At 33.3% G+C, this 24,756-nt stretch overlaps 2 protein-coding genes across 2 annotated transcripts in view; both read right to left on the bottom strand.

The window, feature by feature from the left end:
• Positions 1-24,756, bottom strand: part of LOC140440503 (uncharacterized) — a 112,055-nt gene that overhangs the window by 65,001 nt on the left and 22,298 nt on the right. The window lies entirely within an intron of this gene.
• Positions 14,016-19,178, bottom strand: LOC140448258 (protein N-terminal asparagine amidohydrolase-like). Its single transcript, XM_072541364.1, has 3 exons — positions 18,534-19,178; positions 18,062-18,331; positions 14,016-14,515 (listed from the first exon to the last, which is right to left on the bottom strand). Exons 1-3 carry the CDS (start codon positions 18,823-18,825, stop codon positions 14,142-14,144), a joined length of 936 nt encoding a protein of 311 aa, XP_072397465.1. The 5' UTR covers positions 18,826-19,178; the 3' UTR covers positions 14,016-14,141.

The raw sequence follows: 24,756 nt of genomic DNA, 5'->3' as shown, positions 1-24,756 counted from the left end.
GTACACTGTCATATGCTTTTTCCAAATCTATTAAAGCTATATGAGTTTCTCTATTTCTCTGCACTCGTTTTTCCATTGCAATTTTTAATGTGAAGATATTATCCATAGTGGAGAGTCCGGCCCTAAATCCCGCTTGTTCTTCGGGTTGTTTGTCTTTAATATCATTTTCTATCAGGTTTCGTAGTACTTTTGAGTATAGTCGGCCTATAGTAGCAATCACTGCGATCCCTCTATAGTTTTTAGGATCCATCTTTGTGCCTTTCTTGTGTATTGGAGAGATATACGATTGTCTCCATTCTTCTGGAACTTCTTCTCCGTTTAAGCATCTTTCGAATAATTTTCGGATCATCTCAAACAGTTTTGATGATCCATACCTAATCAACTCTGGATGTATTCCGCCTGGACCTGGAGATTTTTTAAATTTCATTCCCTTAACTGCTTCATTCACTTGTTCTATTGATATTTCGATTCTTCCTTCTACTTCCACTTGTTCATTTGTCTGTTTAAACCTTTCTCTTCTCTCTGTTAATAAGTTCTCAAAATGCTCTACCCATGTGTTCTCTGGTATTCTATTTATTATGACTTGGTTTTTTGTCGTTGTTCTCATCGTTTTTATAGTTCTCCAGGCTTCAGAGCTCTTTGTCCCTCCTATATGGTTGTCTAGGTAATAGCATTTTTGTTCCCATGTACTATTTTTCTTTTTAACCACTTCTCGTTTGACTTCTTTATTTAAGTTTTTATATTGTTGTTTTGTATGTTCGTCTCCCTGTTGTAATAACTGTAGATATACTTCCTTCTTTCTTTTTATCTTTTCTTCCACTTCTTTATCCCACCAATATGGTTTATCTACTCTTCGTACCTGTGGCCCTAAGGCTTCTAGCGCTGCGTCTTTCATGCAGTTTTTTATATGTTCGTATTCATCCGTCGTTGATCTGTGTGATTCCTGTAGTTTTTGTGTTAATCTCCAGGAGTAAAGTAACTGTGTGCTTTCGTTATCTAGATTATCTAAGGTGTACGTAGTTCTCTCTATTTTTTCTCTGTGTTTTTGTTGATGTCTGTGTGGTTCCTGTCTACGAAAGGTGTATATATTTTTCCTATTATCAGGCAGTGGTCCGAGCCGCACTCTGCTCCTCTATTCACCTTTACGTCCTGTACTCTTAACTTAGTTTGTTGTCTTGTTATGAAATAATCTATTATCGATTTTAGACCTCTTGTGTGCTGATACCAGGTGTATTTATGTATGTTCTTGTGGGCGAAAAAACCATTCAAAATCTTTAACTCATATTGTTGGCATATATTTATGAGTCTTTCTCCGTTGTTGTTAACAGTTTCTTCTCCATGCATGCCTACCACTTTACTTTGAACTTGTTTTCCTACTCTGGCATTCAGGTCTCCTCCGCATATAATCTCATTATCTCTTTTATTTATTTATAATTATTTATATTTTATTTATTAATTCTTTACTAATTTATTATATTGTTCTTATTTTAATTTATTAAAACACACGATAATTTATATCAATTTATTAAACCACTGTACAATTTATTTGACGAACGATACAATTTAAATCGCGAGCGCGTCTTCAAAATTAACTGTCCCCACAATGAAAGTTCCGTCATATTTATACGAAAACAGTTGTTTCTCGTGCCCCATAGATGTTGACCTCAATTGACCTGGTTTTGCCTCGAATGGATAGGCCTATCTCCGGAACTTTCGAATGAACGGGTTTTTTATTGCTTGGAATTTCTGCTAGTCGAAGGGTCGTAGAACCTAGAACATATTAGTGAATAAACATGTTTACAGGTTTTTAATATGACTCATATTTTTACGTAACAATAGTAATTAATTTTTGAACAAAAATTTTATTTCGTGTGATGTATGTAAATAAGTAAATATTAGGAACGCACTCAGGTTGGTAACATTGTATGAGTGACGTGGCGGACAGGTGCAAGGAAGAGGAAATATGTAAAACCATTCTGAATCTAGACACGATAGATACAAGTTGTTTCATTATAACCTAACCTCCACTCTCCAGAGTTAACCTATCCTATAAGCCCGATCACGTGTCATCAGATTTCGTACATTTATTTTTTAAATAAAATACTAAATATGATGATGTAAGGTTACCTGAGAAAAACTTGTAGAACATTAGGGTTGCCAGCTGTTAAAAACGCGAGTTATTAAAGATTAAGTAGAATAGAGTTAAAGCGCAACGACACTGGTTTGACAAGTGATAATATGTAGGTATATTACATCGAGTTAGAATCTATGGAGAAGCTATGAGTATATTAACGTGTGTATTAAAAACGGCGTAGGTAGGCGTGGCTAACGGTGATACCAATATGGCGGTGGGATCATGGTCGGACTCAATAATATTAAAACTACTATAAAAATATGACTAGTTATTCAGAAGATTTAATCATAATCTACAAAGTGCAATACATTTTTAATAAACTATGATTTATTTATCCCGCGGTAAACACTAAAAACACGGTATATTATACATAAAGATCAATTAATACAGTCAAATACTATTAATTTATTCTCTGAAGTACGGGCCATTACTTTGTTTACATATTTGTATACTAACCTGTAGAACGTTATTCCTGAAGATTTTTTATGAACATGGCTTCTGCTACTGCAACTACGTTGAGAACAAGAAACCATTAATATGCACTATCACAATATATTATTACAGTTTCTATAAAAGTATTATGAAAATAAATAAAAATCGGTTGCCTGTAAAGTCGGTTTTACGGGCGAAGATTTTACGTGACAACGTCTTTTTCTCGGTAGAATATTTATTGATATGAATATTATTAAATTGCACAATAGGAACAAGGAATTGAATGAAAATAAGAATTGCACAAATTTTATTGCAGAGTGATTTAAACTAATAATTTACTTAACACTATCAACATTTGTCAATAGTATGACATAACCTATAAACTCAGTTTCTCAACTTTTGTGTCAATCTAACAATTAATCAATCAATCATAGTTTACGATAATGAAATATTAGTGTACAATTATTTACCTTTATTGTTGTAGTTGTTGTAAATGACGAATCTAAGCACTCCACATTTTCACTACAGACACAGCTGACGACGGTTTTCCAACGCCAAGAACGCTCGAGAAAGACAGAGACACAAGCACGCACCGATTCAACGCGCCTAATTCTCTAGTGCTGCGCGCGCAGCGGACCGATCATGTTTGAGTGGGAGAGAGACGCAAGGCATTCGCCGGTCCGGCGGGCCTCTCTCTCGTTCGGTGACTCATCGTAACAGACGTGAGCGGGCGTTACACTTTTTCATGAGTGACTCCGAGCCACAACCTAATTTAAGACGTTGTCACGTCAAAATATTCGAAAAACAACACACGTAAACAAACATATACGATTTGTCAAAAGTGTCAAAACAATATGGCCGAAGTGAGGTCGTTTTTAGTCACGTGATGCCCTCTCCATAGATTCTAACTCGATGGTATATTATTACACTCTTTATCGACGCATGCTTTAAAAACTCACACAAATGACACTTCAAACCACTGGCGTTGCGCGCTAGCTCTATTTTTCTTTACCTTTGATGTATCTCACTTTTAACATAATTACTATTTAAATGGGAATAAGCCACAATTAGAGGTTAAAATACGTTTATTGACGTTTCAATTTCCACTTCGGAAATCGTTCTCAAAATACATTTTAAAAAATATTTTAAAAAATCGTTCTCAAAATTGTATTTTGAGAAAGATTTCCGAAATGGAAATTGAAACGTCAATAAACGTATTTTAACCTTTAATTGTGGCTTATTCCCATTTAAATAGTAATTAATTTAAAATGCCACAAGAAAATAGTTTCAGAACATCACTTTTAACAGCCGGCAACCTTAATTTGCGACAATTTTGTCTCAGGCAACCTTATATAATCATATTAAAACAAATTAGCTTTCATTTTATAAAAAACACATGCATATATGTCATGAGCAGCGTATTTTATTTAAAAAATAAATTATCGAATTTTTTGTTCAAAAATGAATTACCATTAAATGAATTAAAACTATTTACGGAGACTTTTTGACTGTCAACCTGTTTTCAATGTATTTTTCTATTCTTAAATGTATCTATGTAAAAGTGTGAGTTAGATTAACTACGTTATGAACGTAGTGGTCTGGCAGTGGGATCACGTACTTTAATGTTATCTTGTGTATATATATAATTTCGGTTTACAACGTTCTTCGACGTCTTCCGATTTCCAATCTCCATCTCATTCTATCGTTCCATAGATCGTCTTTCAGTTCTCTTTCTCTGATTTCTTTATCAACTCCTTCTCTCCAACTTCTTCTAGGCCTTCCTGGTCTTCGCCTACCTCTTGGTTGCCATTCAAGAATTTGTCTTGGTATTCTATTCTCCGGCATTCTCCTTACGTGTCCGTACCATCTGAGTTGTGTCGTTTTGATGTCATCAACAATATTATGTGTAACCCCCATGATTTCTCGGACTCTCTCGTTTGTTATTCTGTCGCGTCTGGAGATTTCCGCCGAGCGGCGCCAGAAGTCCATTTCTGTTGCTCTAAGCATTTTCTCTGATCTGTCTTTTAGGGGCCACACTTCGCATCCATATGTTGTGATACTTTTTATTATGGTGTTGTATATTCTTCTTTTGTTGTCTTTAGAGATGTTTTTATCCCACAGTACGCTGTTTAGTAAGGCTATGCCTTTCCTTCCCTGTGTATTTCGTTCCTTAATGGCTGCATCTAATTTTCCGTCTTGAGTGATTTTTACTCCTAGGTATTTGTAGTTATCACATAGTTTGATCTCTTGATTTTCCTCTACGAGAAGGTTATGTTGATCTCCTCCGATACTCATGTACTCAGTTTTTTCCATATTCACTTCCAAACCCCACTCTGTAAACTCTTCTAATAGTTTTCGCATCATGTAACTAAGGTCTTCAGAGTCCTGTGCGATGATGACCTGGTCATCTGCAAAGCACAGAGTGTACAAAGTTAAGTCTATTAGTGGTATGCCCATATTCGTACATTTTTTCTTCCATTTATGGAGTGCTGCTTCGAGGTATATTTTGAATAATGTTGGGGATATACAGCATCCTTGTCTTAGTCCTTTAGTTTCTTTGAATCCCGGTGTTATCAGATTTCCTGTTTTAATTCTTGTTGTTTGTTGGTAGTACGTTTTTACTGCTTCAATCAATTCTATATTTATATTTGTTTTCCCCAGTGCCTCCCATAATTTATCAAGCGGGATACTATCATATGCTTTCCTAAGGTCTACGAACGTCAGATGAACTTCTTGGCCACGAGCAACTTTCTTTTCAATTATCTGAGTAATAGAGAAGACATGGTCTATTGTAGATCGACCTGCACGAAAACCAGCCTGTTCTTCGGCTTCCATATCTTGGTATTCTTCTTCTATTCGATTTTTATTATTTTTCCATATATTCTGCTAATACTACTAGTAACTGCAATTCCTCTATAGTTTTCAGGTTTCGATTTATCTCCCTTTTTATGGATGGTGCTCATATGCGATTCTTTCCATTCCTCAGGTATTTCATGTTTATTTATGCATTCCTGGAAAAGTTGTCGTAGTCGTTGAATTAGTATTTTGGGTCCATGTTTAATGAGTTCCGGAGCTACATTTCCGGGGCCAGGTGATTTGCCATTCTTTAGATGTCTACATACGGTTTCGACTTCTCTCTCATTTATTCTGATTGGTGACCCTATCAGCCTGACGCCTTGTAAACCATAGTTCTCTATCTGTTTGAAGGGCTCTCTTGTCTCTGTTAGTAAATCTTTAAAGTATTCTTCCCAAGTTTGCGGTGATATGGACTGGATAATATCTCTTTTTTTGTTGTTTCTTAAATTTTTTAACAGTTTCCAGCTTTCTGAACTTTGGCTTCCACCAATGTATGTATTTATCATGGTGCACTTTTTTTCCCAGGATTCATTTTTCTTTTGGCAAATTTTTCTTCTGACCATCGCTTGTATTCTTTTGTATTCGATTCTGTCTTCCACATTTTTTGTGTTCAGATATTTTTGATACAATTTTCTTTTCTGTGTTATTTCCTGCGAAATATCTTGATCCCACCAATATGGTTTTTGTTGTCCGATCTTTTCATATCGCCCTAGTGCTTCTAGGGCAGCAGCGTGTATACATTCTTTGATGGTTTTGTATAACTGATTAACATTCCTTGTATTATCTTCCGTTTCAATTAGTTTTTGTTCCAGTCTACGTTTATATAGTTTTCTAACACTTTCTTGGTGTAAACTATTCAAATTGTATCGTACTTCTTGTACTTGCTCCTTTGTATGGTTATCTTGTGTTAAGTTGTAAATCTACTTTAATATTTGTAAACTTACCTTAGTGACATGTCAAATCGAAGAAGCCCGGGAGTGAAAGAGAAGGATAGACATTGACAGTCAACAGACTGGTCTTATGGCTTTTTAGAGATAATTATTATGTATTAGTATTAGTTTGTCTTGTAATAAATAAAATATAGAGAAATGAGTCGTCTATTATAACAAAAAGCCCATAGGGTAGAACAAAATTGGTGTCAGAGTTGGGATAATGACATCTTTTTATAGCTTAGTTTAGATTACGGGGATCCAGACAAACTCTCAAACTCTTATTACTTTTTTCGACTAAGACTATCGAATTTACCCACTCACTTGCTTCATTGATTTTTTTTATTACTCCCGTAGACAACATTCTGTTTAATTCTTCTTTTAATTTATTATGTAAAGAAAAAGGTATTCTTCTTGGCGGTTCTATTATAGGTTTAATATTTTTATTAATTTCTAAATGACATACATTAGGTATACAACCTAGACCAGTAAAAACTTCTTTATTTTTCTCTATAATAGACTCATGACTTACTAGACAAGTCTTTTAATTAATTTTAATTTTTGACAAGTATCTAGACCCAAAATTGTTTGACACTCCAAATTCAAAATAATGAACTCAATATTTTCTAACCTATTCCCAATTTCACATAACAAATTTACTTTTCTACAATAGGTATCACATCGTTTGAAAAATACTTTAAATTTATACATGTAGGGACTAGTTCTAACTTTTCTACATTAACCTCATTCAACATTTTTATTGACATCACATTAGCTTGTGCACCTGTATCTAAATAAGATACTACATTTGTTTTATTAATTCTGGCTACAATTGACCAATTATTCTTACTAATTGTTTTAATAACAAAATATGGATCATTTCCATTATTTAATGGTTGTACTGTACTTTCTCTTAAATTTATTTATTTACTTTTAGTATGACAATATTTTGCATAATGACCTGTTTTTTTACAAAAATGACAAATAGCTACTAATGCTAGACATTTATTTCTGTGGTTTTCGCCACATCTTTGACAAAACTCTCTTACCACTTGATTATTTTCATTATTTCTACTCTGGTTGGCATATCCAATATTTCTTGATTTAAAATTTAAAGTTCTGACTTTGACTTATATGAACAGTCGTACCATTTATGTTGTGCTGTTGATTTTCATTTCTCCAAACGGGATCTGGAACTTAACTTCTACACCTTGAATGATTTGAATTGTGACTCTTGTAACCGCTATTTTGGTAAAAATTCGAACCTGAACCATCTTTATTCTTCTCCACTTTGTATACCACAGCTTCTGAATTTTGATTTAACTGTTTGGCTTGCATTTGAGTTGTAATTATGTTTTGAGCAATTTGTAATACCTCTTCTGTCTTCAGATCTACTTCTTGCAATAGTTTTTGCTTAATTGAATGGTTTTTAGGATTTAAACCAATAATGAACATGTCACACACCAAACTTTCTTTTAAAATTCCCAATTCACATGTTAAACTCAAATTCTTTAAACTGGTCATGAAATCCTCAATGGTTTCTACTCAATTTCAACTAGTTGCTTCAATCGTCCCCAAATATGGTAATCAACGGGATTGAAATCAGGGGATCTTGAAGGCCACGAAATAGGACCTGCACGTCCTATCCACCTGTTGTCATACAACATTATTGAGATGTTGTCTCACTGCCAGTAAAAAGTGTGGGGGTGCCCCATCATGCTGAAAATACATCCCTCGGATAGCAACGTTCGCGTTGGCAAGCAAATTCGGCAAAATATTTTGTAGAAAGTTCAAATAGACCTACCCTGTTAAAGGACCATCAAAAAAGTGAGGACCTACTAATTGGTTATTTATGACACCAATCCACACGTTAACCGAAAACCTTAACTAAGAACGACGTTCTCGAATAGCATGGGGATTTTCTTCTGCCCACACATGTGAATTTCGTGAATTATTTATCCCGTCTCTGGTAAATTGGGCTTCATCTGTAAATAGTGTCCTGTATAGCGTTGGTCGATTATTGTTAATCCATCTACAAAATTCCAACCTATCGATCTCATCTCCGGCATGTAGTCGCTGAACCATTTGAATGTGATATGGGTATAGATTATTTTTTTGTAAGACTCTACTTACTTTTGATTGAGTAACATTGAGTTCTCGACTTACTTGTCTAGTGCTTATTGTAGGGTTCATAGTAACGGCGTCCATAATGTCATCTTCCTGCGCTTCATCTACATGTCGCTCTGTTGTTCCACTAGGAAAAGTGCCGTTTTCTCGCAAATAATTAAAAACTGACCCAAATGTTGGATGACTGGGAGTTCGACGATTAGGAAATCTCCTGCGATATTCTCTACTAGTAGCCCTACCATTCCCATTACAGAATCCATAAACAAATATTATGTCTGCATATTCTGTGGTCGAAAACTGATGTGGCATTTTGAACGAAATTAACAAAAGCTCTACCAAAACTAACACAATGTACTTAACGTAGATATGACAGAAGAAATATGTATTCTTGTACACAAAAAAAAACTTTGGATAATGACAATAATGACAATGGGTATAAAATATCAAGAAACGTCAAACGGTCAACACCAACCTTCATTTTAAACTTTTTTAGATTTATTTTTATTTAGTACAGTTGATGCAATGTATTATTATTTGACATAAAATTTTAATCATTTAAAATCAACAAAAACTAACTCATACAAGAGGTTTGACTTTTTAATCAATTTAATTTATTATTTATCGAAAATAATGCCCCAATACGATCTATGAGTAAAAATTTAAAATTGAAAAACAATTGATTCTATCGTAGAGATAATACAAAGTGACAGTAAAGATGTTAATTTTCTACGTATTAGATTATGTTGTAAGAACTCATTTTAATTAAAATGTTTGAAATTTATAACATTTGTTTAAATTAATACCTTATAATTTGATACTTCATTATGGTTGTTCTATTTTTGGTAAGATTTGATCGTTCACTAAAAATTTAATAAAAGTGCGACAACATTGTCGCATATGTCGTTTTCATTGGCTATTTATGTAGTTTGAAAATCACTTATTGCATTTTAAAAAAAATTTATACAGGGTGTAATATTTAATACGAATCCCTAAATTAATTTTTCCAAAGCCAGTCCCGGAATTTTTTAGTTTAGCTAATACCAGTCGAATGCTTGATAGTAGTGTACTGTATCATGCAAAAATTTAAAAAATCAAATGAGCCGTATAAACACTACAGTAAAATGAAATAAATGGTCAATTACACAAATCACCCTGTTAATTAATAAAGAAGAGGAGTTGACATTTTTTAGTGGCCACATGATATGCTCCCTGAGGGACTCTACATATGGTAGAAGTATGTAAAGTTCCTCATGACTCACCCTGTATAGTGTCATCGTAGAGCTACTTTTCTCGCATCATTTTCCTCGTCTAAACCTGTCGCCCTCAAAAATATTTTGAAATTAATGCACCATTCTTTCCAGTTGTAAGCCAAATTTCCCTCCATTGACAAAGGTTAAATTTCATTGCCGATTACGTTACTTTTTATTTTTACGACTGGTTGGTTCTGCTCGACAGCATCTTGTTCTTCCATGTCCATTTTATATCATGACTGTTTTTAATAATAATTCTCTAAAGAGTTGGCTAATAGGCCTAAGTTGCATAGGCCTACCTTTCAGCAATTTCGGTAGCTTTTAAACGGCGAAGAACGATGAGTGCGAGAATTTGACAAAAAACAAGCAAATAGTTTATAATTTTTTTTATTAATGGCGGGTTTATTAATTTCTCTCGTGCCTTGCGATAGTAACAGGAGATAGAAAATTAATAATCCAATATTCAACTAGAAAATCGGTTTTAATCAGCCCCAAAAACCTTGGGAATTAAAGGCTTTTTTTACAAAAACCACAAAAATTGCCCTCTTATGTACTTGAGCCTCGGTAAATTTATTATTAATTAGTCATCAAAGGTCTAAATAAAGACCCTGAAAGGAAATTAATTAGTTGCATAAACCTGCAAACTTTGATCCCGAGCCCCAACAATTCGTCAGGGAGAGGGGAGATCGTAATCATTTAGTTCTTTATTCCATACTGATATTGCCGGCTATGATGTATCGTTTAGGTAAATAATTACATACAAATGTAAAATGCAGAAAACGTAGATCAGATTACAACAGTTCTCTAAACATAATGTGTAAAAACACATACACAGACAAGACCTCAACAGAAAATTACATAAAAATACAATACAATGCAATTCCCGATAAAAACAACAAAATACCTTGAAATTAAGTAAAAACTAATTAAAAGTTTTAATCAAACCATAAGATAACCTTAAAATATGAACATTCATAGTAAATATCTTAATCCTCTGATATTCTTACCTCACAAATTTACGAACAACAAATAATACCAACCAAATACAAAGTTAATGACCAACTGATAATACTGGAAATGAAAAAAAATGGACAGCACATCGTAATTGTCGGAGTGTATGCCCCAAATGAAGATGTAGATCCAGAAAGTAAAGACGATTTCTACAAGATGAATGAAATACTCTCTGGAGTTAAAGAAAACTGTGAAATCTTTATACTAGGAGATTTAAACGGCAGAGTAGGAAGAGAAGAAAAAAGATTTTTGTGAAACAATGTCTCTCAAAATTATGAATGGATTTTTTCAACATAGAGACATCCACAAATTTACATGGATACAACCTACTAGGAATTTACGCTCGATAATCTTCTATGTAATCCTATATCAAACTTCCCAGCTGAAAACAACTGACATACGGGTACAACGTGGATCAGAATGTGGATCCGACCATCGGTTACTTATGGCCAACGTGATAGTTAACTATCGCAAAAACAATAACACTCAGGTACATAATATAGAAAAGAGACAAGAAGTAACATCCCCTAAATATAACCAAGAAAGTTTAAAAGAAGATTCAACGAAATTTCTTTACAAATTACGACTGGCCACAAAATTACAAAATGTGGATCGAGAAAATATATCGGCGGAAGAATTATTCCAGCAACTTAAAAAATGCATTCATGAGTCTGTAAGTGAACCTTTGGGGTATAAAGACAAACATGAAACAAAAAATCAAGAATGGCGGTCAGAGAATATGCAAACGTTAGTAAACAAGAAAAAAACTACTTGTCAGAAATGGATGTCAACGAGAAAGGAAGAAGATTACAAGATACATATATAAAAAATTAAATCGAGATGTAAAAAGAGAAGTAGTGAAAAGTAAAAATGCGATGTGGGATCGAAGATGTGCGGAGGTGGATAGATACATGGATGGAACAAGAGTTGGGCAACCGGAGAGTTAAGCGATGCCCTCAAAAAATCGAAAAACGGTAAAGCAGCAGGACCTGGAGACATCCCAATTGAGTTGGGAAAGTATGGACCAAAAATATTACATGAGATGTTGGTTCAACTATTTAACAAATGCTTAAAAGGACAAAATATCCCTGATGATTGGAATGTTGGATACATCAGCTCAATATTCAAGAAAGGGGATAAACGCAAATGATCTAATTATAGGGGAATAACTGTTATCAGCTCAGTATGAACGTTGTACGGTCGAATAATAAAAGAAAGAATAGAATCAGAATACGAAGACATCGAAGAATAAAGTAGATTTCGTGAAGGAATATCATGCATTGATGGTATACTCGCTCTGCAGCAGGTAATAGAAAAACGGAAGACAAGGAATCTATCTACCCACCTATTGTTTGTAGATTTAAAAAAGGCATACGATACGGTATCTTTGAAAAAACTGTTTCAAACATTGACGAAAGTAGGTCTCAGTAGAGAGTATGTGAATGCTATCGAAAATATATACAAAAGTGCAAGAAGTGTCGTTAAAGAAGGAAACTTTATACCTGAATCATTCCTAATAACAAAGGGGCTTAAACAAGAATGTTGTCTAACTCCGACCTTATTTAAAATATATATATTCAATCCGCGCTAGAGCAGTGGAGGAAACAAGTATCCGGAATGGGAATAGACATACGCGGTGGTAAATGTCTAACAACTTTATTTTTCCCAAATGATCAGGTGGTCGTAGCGAATGATGAGGAAGACATGGACTACATGTTTACAAAACTAAAGAAAGAATATGAAAAATGGGGCCTCAATATGAATATGTCAAAGACAGAGTATCTTAAAATAGGAGATGATAAAGAAGATTCAGAGGTAGAAATTGGAAACACAAAAACCTGCAATGAATATAAATATCTCTGATCTACAATATCTAAAGAAGGCACTACCAAAAAACACATCTAAAACAGAACGCACCAGGGAAAAAAGCGGTAAACATTCTAAAATCTCTACTATGGTCTAAAGATATTAGACAAGACACGAAATTGACAATCTATCGAACCTTGGTAGAGCCTATTATGACTTATGGAGCCGAAGTTTGGCAGATCACGAAAAAAGATAGAAAAATAATAGAAATAGTAGACATGGATTTTCTAAGGAGAGCGTGTGGTGTATCTAAAAAGATCATATCAGGAATGAAGATATTATGGATGAAGATAGATGGCCAAAGAAAGCTTTAAATTACATACCAAAATAAAGAAGAAGAAGGGAAAGGCCTTCAGTTGCCTCTGAGACAATGTACGGCACATAATGCGAGATAGAGCCATCAAAGAAGACGAATGGATGGACAGAAGACGATGGCGGTCGAAATGCGAGAAGCGGCAGAGGCTGTAGGAAATTCGCTTATATAATAAAGGCAGAAAAGAAGAAGAGAGAAGTAGAAAGTGAATTTTTTTTAAAAAGTAAAAGATTAAATTCAGTGATCAGTGACAACAGTTTGTAAGTACTCAATTAATTGTATCCTGACATCGTATATAGAAATTGTTTCAAGGTGTTCACCTATATTTCTAACGATATTTCCTTTTCTCAATTTCACTATAGTCTACAAAGACTATAGTGAAATTTGACAAACAATTTCGTAATGTGTTTTAAAAGTATTTCTTAGAACCACTAATAATTCATTTTGTATCTATACTGGGTAATTTGCTATCTTTAAATAACTTTTTAGCGGTATTTTTTTATATTGTACATTAAATTAAATACTCGTTTCAGAGAGTATTTGTTTGAACAATTTATTCTATCATTAAAAATTTGCATTTATGTTTTTTGAATTTTATTTATCCACATCAGAATTTTATTTATCCATGAGCTTCCTCTGAGTATTGGTTTTGTATTTCTGTTGTTTGAATGACGTAAAACTCTGAGATTACTTATTAATTTGAGCTAACCCAAGAAGAGTTTTGATCTATTAAGAAAATTAAAAATAAATATAATTATAATTTTGCATAATTACATCAAGAAAATAAGTAGAATCAAAATAATATATATGAGTATTGAGTATTAGACGCCAGTTCATCATAGAACTTTCTTACTTAGATGAATCGATATGATGTGGAACGCAATTTTAGATTCCCATGTCGGTTTATTCGTCGTCTGTTTGCTTTGTAAATCGTAGAAGGCACAGATTTACGTGAGAATCTGAATTTTTTGTTTAGAACATGTAGTAGTAATCTTCGGACTTTAAAATTTAAATTTTAAAGATTTTTGCGTCAGAATAAATCTATTTATTAAAGGATAAAAGTAAAAAGTGTGATTAAACATAAATTATAATTCGCATAATTGAAATTAAATTTAATTACATTGAGTATTAATAGATTTATTATAAAATATATGTAATGCGCTGAACGTGTCTTTAAGCAATCAACATCCGAAAATATTTTTTATAATAAAATTGTAATTTGTTTAATAATCCGGAACCCAAAGTCCTGAATCTTCGTCTCTTCTATAATACAGCGGCCTATTATTTCTAAAAACAGTTACCGCAGGAAAAGGATTCTCTTGTATATATTTCACGGTACCCCTAACGTTTGAAACAAAATGTGGTAGTTCAACCTCGGGCGAAGTAGAGAGCTGTTGTAAAATAAATTCGTCGTTTTGTTCTAACCAAAGATTTGCTCCTCTGAGTGGTTTGTAATTAAATGGTCCGATTTTTAGCTGCCCTAAGCTACAGTCATAAATGTTAATAATTTCGCAATTTTCTGAACCAAACAAATGACGTGCAGTGCGGAGATACTCTTCGGGGCCTTTTTGTGGAAATGATGCTGGAAAAATTTCATCTGAAATCAACATAATAAGATTAGTTTAAAAAATAGAATAGAATAGAATAAACTTTATTAGCAAAAAATGTGTTATACAACAAACAACAAAGGAGTATTTCTGTAAATTAATTAGATAAATAAATATTTAAATTCAAAACAATAAACTTATAACTAAGGGGGCGTTTAAGTATTACGTAACACAATTTTTGACCCCCTTCGCACCATGTAACGCACCGTATCGTTTTCCAAGACCTCCTTCCCAATGCCCAAACGTTACGTAATTTCCAAGTGATCATTTTTATCTAAACGTAACAATATGTAGTACAAAGTAAAAGAGGAAAATCCCAGTAGTTAGTTATATACCATAGTTTAAAAAAAAGTTACATAGAAGTAAGAGGTTCTTGTGTCTAATGGTATATTATTTATTAAAAATAATTTAAAAATTTTATCCCAAAAGGATTACATATCTTCAAAAAACTGATGGACCTTTGTCTGATCTCCACCAATTGTTGGGGGAAAGCTTATTGAATTCCTTTCCCCAGCGGGTACAGTACCAAATATTTTAGGACCATGGACTGTTAGCTAGATTCCTTCGATTAACGTAAGCCGACTTCACGGCGATGATTCCTTATGTGTTTGGTTTTACCGGGTTATACTTAGCGAGAAATAAAGCGTAATCAATCGATACTACACATTTAATAACTAAAGAATATTTACAAAACATACAGAATATTTACATAGTGTTTTTGGGGCGCGCGAATAGAGTCAAAACTAATGCACTTTTTCACTACATTTTTGAGAGGAAGAGATCGTTAGCGTACCGAGACCGCACACACCCGCACATTCGGCTTGCAAGTTGAGAACACACACTCACATCTGCGATTCTTTTAGCTTGAATTTTTACCTAAAAGTGTCGACAGGCCGGCGTCAGTTATAACCCACGGCCCTTATAAGGTATTTATGACACAAATATTTTGAGGCAAGAAGTACAGTCTGTCACATAAGATTCAAGCCAATATTTGTGAAAACGAAAAATAAACTAAAATTAATGTAACTTGTTGTTTTTACAACCAAAACGTTTTTGGTAAAGTCGGAATATCATCAGTGAAAAATCTGAAACATGAAAATATACTTTCAGCTTTTTCACTGATGATTGTCTGACTAGACCAAAAACGTTTTGAAGATTTGTAATCCTTTTGGAAAAAATTTTTAAATTATTTTTAACAAATAATATACCATTATACACAAGAAGTTCTTACTTTTTTGTAAGTTTTTTTTAACAATTATGCTCCTAGCTTCCTTACTGCATCTTTACATAGATTTTTGGCGTTATCTCCCATGGTTCTTCTGATTCATTCTTCTATTTTAACTTTTTTTATATAATAAACTCATAAACTAATATATTTATTACTACATTTGGCAATAGAATTAGAAATGGAAATGTAACTGAAATAAAACATTTTATTAAAATTAAAATTGTATTCTTAACAAAATTTATGATATTGTTCTGAAGCTAGTTTCTTGTGGCATTTTAAAGTAATTACTATTTAAATGGGAATAAGCCACAATTAAAGGTTAAAGTACGTTTATTGAAGTTTCAATTTCTACTTCGGAAATCGTTCTCAAAATACAAACTAATGTTTTATGTTCATAGGCTCTTTTTGTATTTCTACATATCTTGTCTGCTTTCCGTCTTGCGACTTCAAATGATGTTCGTCTTTCCCGTGTTTTTCTTGTTATATATATTTTGTGTGCTTCATTTTTTTCCTCTATTGCTTGTCTGCACTCGTCATCGAACCATGCTCCTCTTCTCGTCTTTTCCTTGTTTCCCAGGGTGGCCGCTGCCGCTCTCAGTACTGCTGTTTTGATATTATTCCATTTGCCCTCTATGGAGTGCAGTTCTAGCGTCCTTAACTCACTTACGACTTCTTCTTCGAACTTCTCTTTACATTTCTGAATCTCTAGTTTTTCCAGGTCCAGTTTGTTTGTTCTTTTCGTTTGTTGTCTTTCGTTTCTTTCTTTGTTAACTCTGCATCCAAATTTAGTTTGGAGTAAAAAATGGTCTGATCCACAGCATGCTCCACATCTGAGAAACTACTGGCTGCCCTTTTGTCTATCAGCACATCGTCGATTTAATTTTTTGTGGCTCCATCTGTGAAATCTATGTCATTTTCTGTATGTCTTTATGTGGGAAGCATGTAGAACTTATAACCATGTTTTTACTGGTGGCAAAATTTATCAAAAACTTACTATTCTCGCTTGTTTCATTGTTCAGTGGGTGTTTTCCTGTGGTGCCATAGAACTTTCTTAATATAATAGTTTTTAATAACGGTTGATTGTATCAGCTTTTAGAGTCAATGTCTCGATGCTATGTAACAACACCGATAAAATATAGCAGTTGATTATTCTTTGACGTAATTTTATATTATGTTCAAAAATGTGGTTACAGAAAAATGATTGCATTCTTCGAAATTGTGTGAGCTACTTCAATTTTACACTTGATCTCTTTACTTGAGTCTAGTTGGTCTACAATGTAACATCCCAAATATTTAAAGTAAGTAACTTTCTACTTAAATATTTTGTTGATCTGTCTGTAGGGAAGCACTGTTGTAAGGTTGGTGACTGAAATCATAAATTTTGTCCTAGAAACATTCATTTCTAGATCCACCTTTCTTCCTGTCGTGTTAATGGAATGCAACAATTCTTTAATATACTGGAGATTATCGCATAAGATAGCAGTGTTGTCAATGTCTTTATTGATCAGTTCATCAGTAATTTTCACTCCCAAAATCTTTATCTTGCAAAGCCTGTTTGACAATTATATTCAAATAGATATTAAATGACAGCGAGAATAGAATACATCCCTATCTGACTCCTCTTTGAATGTAACATTTGTTGGTTAATCCCCCATCAACTCGTACTACTGCCTCCAATATATGTTTTCTATGGTAAATATCTACCATCAATGACTTTGGTTCTTAATATGTTCAAAAGCGAACTAGTCAAGTCATTTTGAGATCATACATAGTTCAAACAAGATACAAGTAGTAATGGTAAATAAAATTGTTAAAATATCAACATACTTTATTGCTCATTTAGTTTCTTCTTGTAATCAGTCAAAATTTCACTTACAAAACCATCCAATATAGAACAATACAGACTTATCTTTTGGAACAATGAATAATACAAATAAATACAGTTGCACTGAAAGTGTATATGCGTAGGTGGTTATGATGTCTAGATGTCACGATAATAATTATAATCAAAAGACATGCTATGTGTAAAAAGTTACCTATTAGTTAAAAATAATTACACATTTATTTATTCAATCTCTGATTGCACCTCAGAATACACATAAAATCACATTTAAACACATTTCACATTATAAAAAATTAATTGTCTCTTTTTTGCACACTTTAGTAATATAAATTGTACCAAAGTGTATTAGTGAATTGTTTGTTTTAATAATTCACAATAAAGATTTGTTATTTTGCATTTTACCTCTGGTGCTTATTAATTTGGTAGCAGTTTTCCCAATTGAAGAAAAAATGAAAAACAACTTACTTGTTCTCATGTTAATCCCTACTCCATATATAATAGGGGCTGGTATTCCATTAACAATTGTTGTGTTTAATTGTCCAACGCAAGCTAATGTTAAATCAATTTCAACCAGCTGTTTATGAAAGGCATCCATGATGTTGTAAAAAAGTTCTTCTGAATAACCCAGTCTATCTGAAAATCCTCCAACTAACTGTAATTCAATTCTACCACCTGAATAACCTACAGCCAGTTCTTGAATTTTTTCAACCATGGCTGATGCAGCCTCATGTGTTCCTATAAAATAATATTGTGTTGATCTTACGATTTATGTATGATTCTTTAAAATTCTTAATTTCCAAATTAATATTAATTCCAAATTTATAATAATATGTATTAAACTGTGAAGTTTTATTGTGAAGTAGACATACAACAAAATATCAAAATATAAGTGTATATCTACCTTTTATAATGATTTATGTATTAACAATTCACCTACCAAGTCCATCAAAGTGTGCTAAAGCCACTGCACCAGACCCGGAGTGTCTAAGAATAACAAGTATGCAGGTAGTAGCATCATCAGACCCTAGAATCGTTACATTCTTGTCATGTTGATTGACTGCAGCAAATTCCCTTTGCAAGACATACAACAAACCTGCAGGACCAACAATTTTGCTAGGAATTGATAACAATTGAGTGGCCGTTTCCTTATATATTGGATGAGCATTGTATAATGTTTGTGTATTAGGAGGACTCTTTGTCTGTAAAACACCATTTAACACTAGCACCATTATGTTACAGATCACTATTTGTGTATAAACTATGAACAGTTACTAACAATCGGATTTGTGCAAAACAAATAAATTTAAGATATTAGATAGATCACTGACTCATTTAGTCTGTTTTTATTATCTTAACGTTATCAATCTATTTTTTTATTCACTAAACTGAAATTATATTTTATCTAACCTCAAATCTAAAAAAAAATAAACAAATACACTGTCAAATTTGATTTGTATTATGTCATTGATTACAATCAGACAGCAATCAGAGAATCAATTTTTAACCATAGCACAGAATAATAAACAATCAGAAAGCCCACTCTGCTTGAAAAAATAAGTACGCAAATCTCATTCGCACAGACGGAATCGGCCATGTTTTAAACGGAACCAGTGCTGTTCAGTGACATATTATCTGGTGTGCATAGAAAAATTAACTCGGTTTAATTTATTTACGGCAACTATAGACATCATATTATGCGATTTTTTCGTACGTTTAGTTGAAGAATAGATTAAATTATTTCAAATGTACTAAATTATTAATCTCTAAAAATTTAAATTACAGTTCTGTCGTAGCTTGTGACAATTTTCTCAATTCGAGTCTATGTTTCCGTTTAAAATATGGCGATCGCGTGCTAACAAACTTCAAAAGCGGCATCTGAGAGTGGGCATTCTGATTGTTATTTATTTTGTGACCAAAGGCATGATGTTTCAACAAGCATTTTATGCTACACTACATGCTTTATCATATGATTTGTTCATGAAGTGAAATTTACATGTTTACACTGTGTGATTTGTCATAAGCACTGTCATAAGCACAGGTGGCTCTTACGAAGAAATCGTGGACAGTGTATATCAAATTTAGTGTTGATATTATACCAAATTAAAAATAATTAATAAAGAAACTAAACTAAAATTATGACTAAGAAGACTATAAAACACTAAACTAAAATAAAATAAACTAAATAAATAATAAAAAAAAATACGACACAATAGCATACATTAGATAATAGGTTCAATATCAATGCAACAAACAAAAAATAAATAAATAAATAACGAATGTCTCTGGGTAAGGGAATGTTGCTAAATTGACATGAGAATAAGGCGCGATATTTAAATATGTTGGTGTTACTCGTATTATTACCGAAAATCATATGATTGTATCATGCGGAATAGGTACCGTCCTATTCTCCTGTGACAAGCTATGACGAGCCGCATGACAGCGCTTATGACAAAATCATACAGTATAAACATGTAAGTTTCACTTATGACCAAATCACATAATAAATCATGTAGTGTAAAGTCGACTTAATACGGATGGTTTGGTTAGTGATGATTTCTATAGGGACTGAGTCGGCTGACTATGTGGATAATTTATTTTTAGGAAAACCACTTAATCAAATTGTGAATATTTTTTATGATATAGTTTACTTAGCTATAGAATTATTTATCCCCCTAAAAGGTATTCAAAACGTAAATTCCCTTCTTGATTCTCACCAGAGTTGAAGGACCTGGTAGTTGAGAAAAAGAAAGCTCACAAAAAATATTGTTTATCTTAATCACTTCCGGATTATCGCACTTTTTCTCAGCTGAGGGCCAACTGTAAATTGTTAAAAGCTGAAATCTACAGAAATCATATTTATTTAACAGAATTATCACTAGGAAATAATTTGAAGGGATTTTGGTCGTTTGTGATTTCACAGAGGAAAAAGCCTTCCTTGCCCACTGTGTTGAGTTATGGTGGTGTTGAATTCAGTCACGGACCAGATATTGTAAATCTTTTTGCAGAATATTTTTCTACAGTCTATTCCACTCAAATATGTGCCAAACCTTCACTTGGTCTTACTAACTTGACCGGTTTCAACATAACTGTATCTGATATTTATTTAAAATTATCAGAACGGGATGTAAATAAGTGTCCTGGTCCTGATGTATTGCCTCCCAGCTTTCTCAAGAATTATTGTTTTATATTATCCAGACCCCTTTGTCACATTTTTAATCTATCCTTAAATAAGGGTGAATTTCCAGAATGCTGGAAAAATTGTTTTTTAACACCTATTTTTAAAGAGTGAGATAAGTCATTGGTGAATAATAATTATAGGCCCATTAGTATAATTACTGTAATACCAAAGATATTTGCGTGTTTTGTATGTGACTATCTTAAAGCTTCACTTGAAAAACAGCTAGTAGACCAACAATTTGGATTTCGGAATAATAGATCAACCGAAATGTAATATACTAGTTTTTGTGGACTTCCTGAGGAAGGCAATGGAGAGGGGCTGTAGGGTACATGCACTATACACTGATTTCTCCAAGGCCTTTGATCGGGTCAACCATAATATTTTAATAGTTAAACTTAAAAACAGGGGTGTTGATGGGCCACTTCTTAGATGGCTGAGAACATACTTGATTGACCGAGTTCAGATGATGCGTATCAGGGATTTTGTTTCCAACAAGATTAAGGTTTATTCAGGAGTACCCCAGGATTCTCATTTGAGACCCCTGTTATTTAACATATTCGTCAATAATATACCTACACCACTGCTTCCAGCACAGTTCACCTCTTCTTTTTGCGGACGATCTAAAGTTCTACACAATTATCAATAATACAGAAGATTGTGTTAATCTTCAACATGATCTCGATCGGCTGAGTGAGTGGTGTGTGTTGAATGCCATGGCCCTGAACGCATCCAAGTGTCATGCTTTTTCTTTTGGATGATCGAGAGACCCAGCGGAATATAATTATAATATACAAAACATTCTTGTTGACTGGGTTACCGAAATTCGTGATCTGGGAATTAATTTAGACGTTAAACTTTTATTTGAATCGCATTATATGTCAATAATTTTTAAGTCTTTACAAATGCTTGGCTTTATAAAAAGATTCACTAGTGACTTTCCAAATATTGAAGCGATTAAATTACTATATAGTTCTTTAGTTAGACCCCATCTAGAGTATTGTTCTTGTGTATGGTCTCCATCTTATAATATTTACATATCAAAAATTGAGACATTTCAACACAAGTTCTTGAAATATGTAGCATATAAACAGAGTAGGATACCTTTTGAATTAAATCAAGTAAATTATGATCAAATTGAAAACCAACTTGGTACTCTCTCATTGTATGACCGACGATTAATTAAAGATGCAAAGATGCTTTATGGCATAATTAATTCTACAGTCTTGAGTCCTCAGTTACTTGAGCAGGTCGGTCTGCATGTACGTCTCCGTAGAACATGATTAAACAAAACTTTTTATGTTCCTCTTCACAGAACCAACATGCATACAATAATTTTTTATCTCGAGCACTAAGATGGGCAAATATACACCCAGATCTAGATTTTTTTTGCACCGAAGGCCGAGTTCATTTCAGGTCTCAGGCATGTGTTTATTTGAGTGGCTGTGGAATAGGTAATCATCATTGTGATGTGTAAAACTAAATTACGTGATTAAGTTTGTGATATTTATACTTTTATAATTGTAATATTAATCTTATTGGACACCAGCCCGTTGAAAATAAATAAATAAATAAACTTGATATCTTAAGTTTGTGATTATTTTGTTATCATCAAGAGTTATAATTTGCTGGAAATTATTCAAAGACCCTTTTTGTTATCTATTCCTCACAAACGTCGAATAAAATGAGTGACACTATACAACTTAAAGCAAAATAAGAAAATTGAAAGGATATAAATTGAATTGAATGTTATAAATTCAAATAATATGATTAAAATTTGTAGTTCGATAAGAGATCTGAAAGGTGAGAGGTGTTCCGATGAGAGGAACAATACATTTAAAAATAAGAATATAAGTAAAAATAAACAATAAAACTAAAATATTTTAATCGAAGTAATCGAGACCAATTACTAATAAGTTTGAATGGATAGGATATCCTTATCAAACTCAAAAATTTTTGACATAATATATGAATAAAATAATCAGATTAAATACATGTAGGTATTTTATTTTAAAAAATTCTTACAAAATTTCTTATTGTACAAAAATATAAAAATACTTAGTAGTCTTAATGGAATTTACAATTATTCTTTTCAAAAGTGTTTTAAAGTATATTGGCAGGTCATGTGCCAGTATTTAAACTTACTATAATAGACCAAAATAGTGAAGAGCCCTTTTAGTTTCTATGGAATCAAAGACAATTGGAAAATGAAAAAAAGTTGGTCTCGAACCGAATTGTTTTTTATTGCAATCTTTCCTTTTACTTACTGCTTTTCTATTGTAAATATCGTTAAAATTCATATTAAACAGAGTACATTCTTCTTCTTCCTGATTTATTGCTGGGCTCATACTTGTTTTACTTTGGTTTTTAGCCTCAAATATATTATTATTTACAACCAGTTTACAGCTTATTGATTCCGCTGATATCACTATCAAGCCTAGTTTTCGCTCTATTGAAATTACCATTTAAGTCTTAGAACGGAAGATCCTACAGACGATCTTTGGGCCTTGTAGAGATGAGATGATGAGAAAGTGGAGACGAAGATATAGCCAGGAACTCCAAGCACTCTATGAAGAAGAAAACATAGTACGATACTACTAAGGACCACTAAATACAACCTTTTGGGAAAGGCCCGATGACAGAAGTTTAGTTGGTCATCCAAGAAAGAGATGAAAGATGGAGTAACGAGTGATCTACGTAAGATGGTGATGCAACAATGAGAGATTGCTGCACAAGACCGACAAGAGTGGAGGAAAATAGTAAATGCGGCCAAGACTCACTTATAACATTCATAAGAATAAACACGACGGCCTTAAAAAATCTGACACCCAAAATAACTATTTCTTACAGCGCAATGTTAAAGTAAAGATTTTTCCCCCATACCGTATAAGATAAGTGGAAGGGCATCTTTTTGTCCTAAGATTAGTAAATCGTTCTTGAAGGCGGAGGAACCTATTAACAATGGTAAATGGCATAAAGATGCAGAAGGCAACGGGGAACAACTGCATTAAAGACTCGGAGGGTACCCCTAGTACAATCAGCAATATGATAACTAGAAGAGATAATACTGATCATGGGATTCGGATACCAAGATCCGACAGAGACGGACAATCACAAGACGGCAAGGCCTTCTCGGTGGCCAACAGACGAAATCCTTGCCAATCTAGTGCAAAGAAAATGCTCACGATCTGCACATGGAATGTTAAAACATTATACGAGGCCGGTAAGACTCAGAATGCAATCAAAGAGATGGATAGACTATCGATAGACATCATGGGAATAAGCGAAATGAGATGGACGAACTTTGGGCAATGTGAAATTAACGTAACCACAACGGAAAACACGAAAATGGAGTAGGTATAATCTTAAATCAAGAAACTGCCAAACATCTTAAAAACTTTGTATTCATATTGGAAAGAATACTCTTCCTTCAACTTAATACCTACCCAATAACAACTAACATTATCTAGGTATATGCCCCTACAGCTGACAAACCAGACGACATAAGTGAAGCACTCTATAATGAATTATCCAACACCTTGAAACACCTTCCCAAAAAGGATCTAACCTCTATTATGGGTAATTTAAATGCCAAGATTGGTAAGGGAAATCGGGAGCATTCATAAGACAGTTTGGGCTTGGAGAAATGAGAAAGAAATGAGCTAGGAGACCGATTGAGTGAATTTGTATCAGAAGAAGAGTTTGTAATTACTAACACTTACTTCAAACTCCCATACAGAAGATTATACACGTGGAAATTACCTCAAGATACATCAGGCTACATAGTCAGAAATGAAATAGATTATGAAATGAAATTATGATTAATAAAAGATTCCGTAACAGCATTACATCAATCAAGACATACCCAGGAGCCGATATCAAGATAGACCATAACCCACTGATTTGCAAAATGAGGGTCAGGCTAAAGAAGATTCGACGTAGTGTCTATCCAAAATACGTTATCAGGCTACTCAAAGAACAACGC

Source organism: Diabrotica undecimpunctata, chromosome 1 (genome assembly GCF_040954645.1).
Source record: "Diabrotica undecimpunctata isolate CICGRU chromosome 1, icDiaUnde3, whole genome shotgun sequence".
NCBI classification, from domain to species: Eukaryota; Metazoa; Arthropoda; class Insecta; order Coleoptera; family Chrysomelidae; genus Diabrotica; species Diabrotica undecimpunctata.
The sequence above is the reverse complement of the archived record's forward strand: the minus strand, read 5'-3'. Positions and strand labels throughout refer to the sequence as shown.

Coding starts and splice junctions, on each gene's coding strand:
- LOC140448258 (XM_072541364.1), bottom strand. CDS start 18,825: ATGGTGCTAGTGTTAAATGGTGTTTTACAGACAAAGAGTCCTCCTAAT. Junction 18,332..18,533: donor AGCACACTTTGATGGACTTG/GTAGGTGAATTG, acceptor ATTATTTTATAG/GAACACATGAGGCTGCATCA. Junction 14,516..18,061: donor AGGGATTAACATGAGAACAA/GTAAGTTGTTTT, acceptor TGTTGATTTCAG/ATGAAATTTTTCCAGCATCA.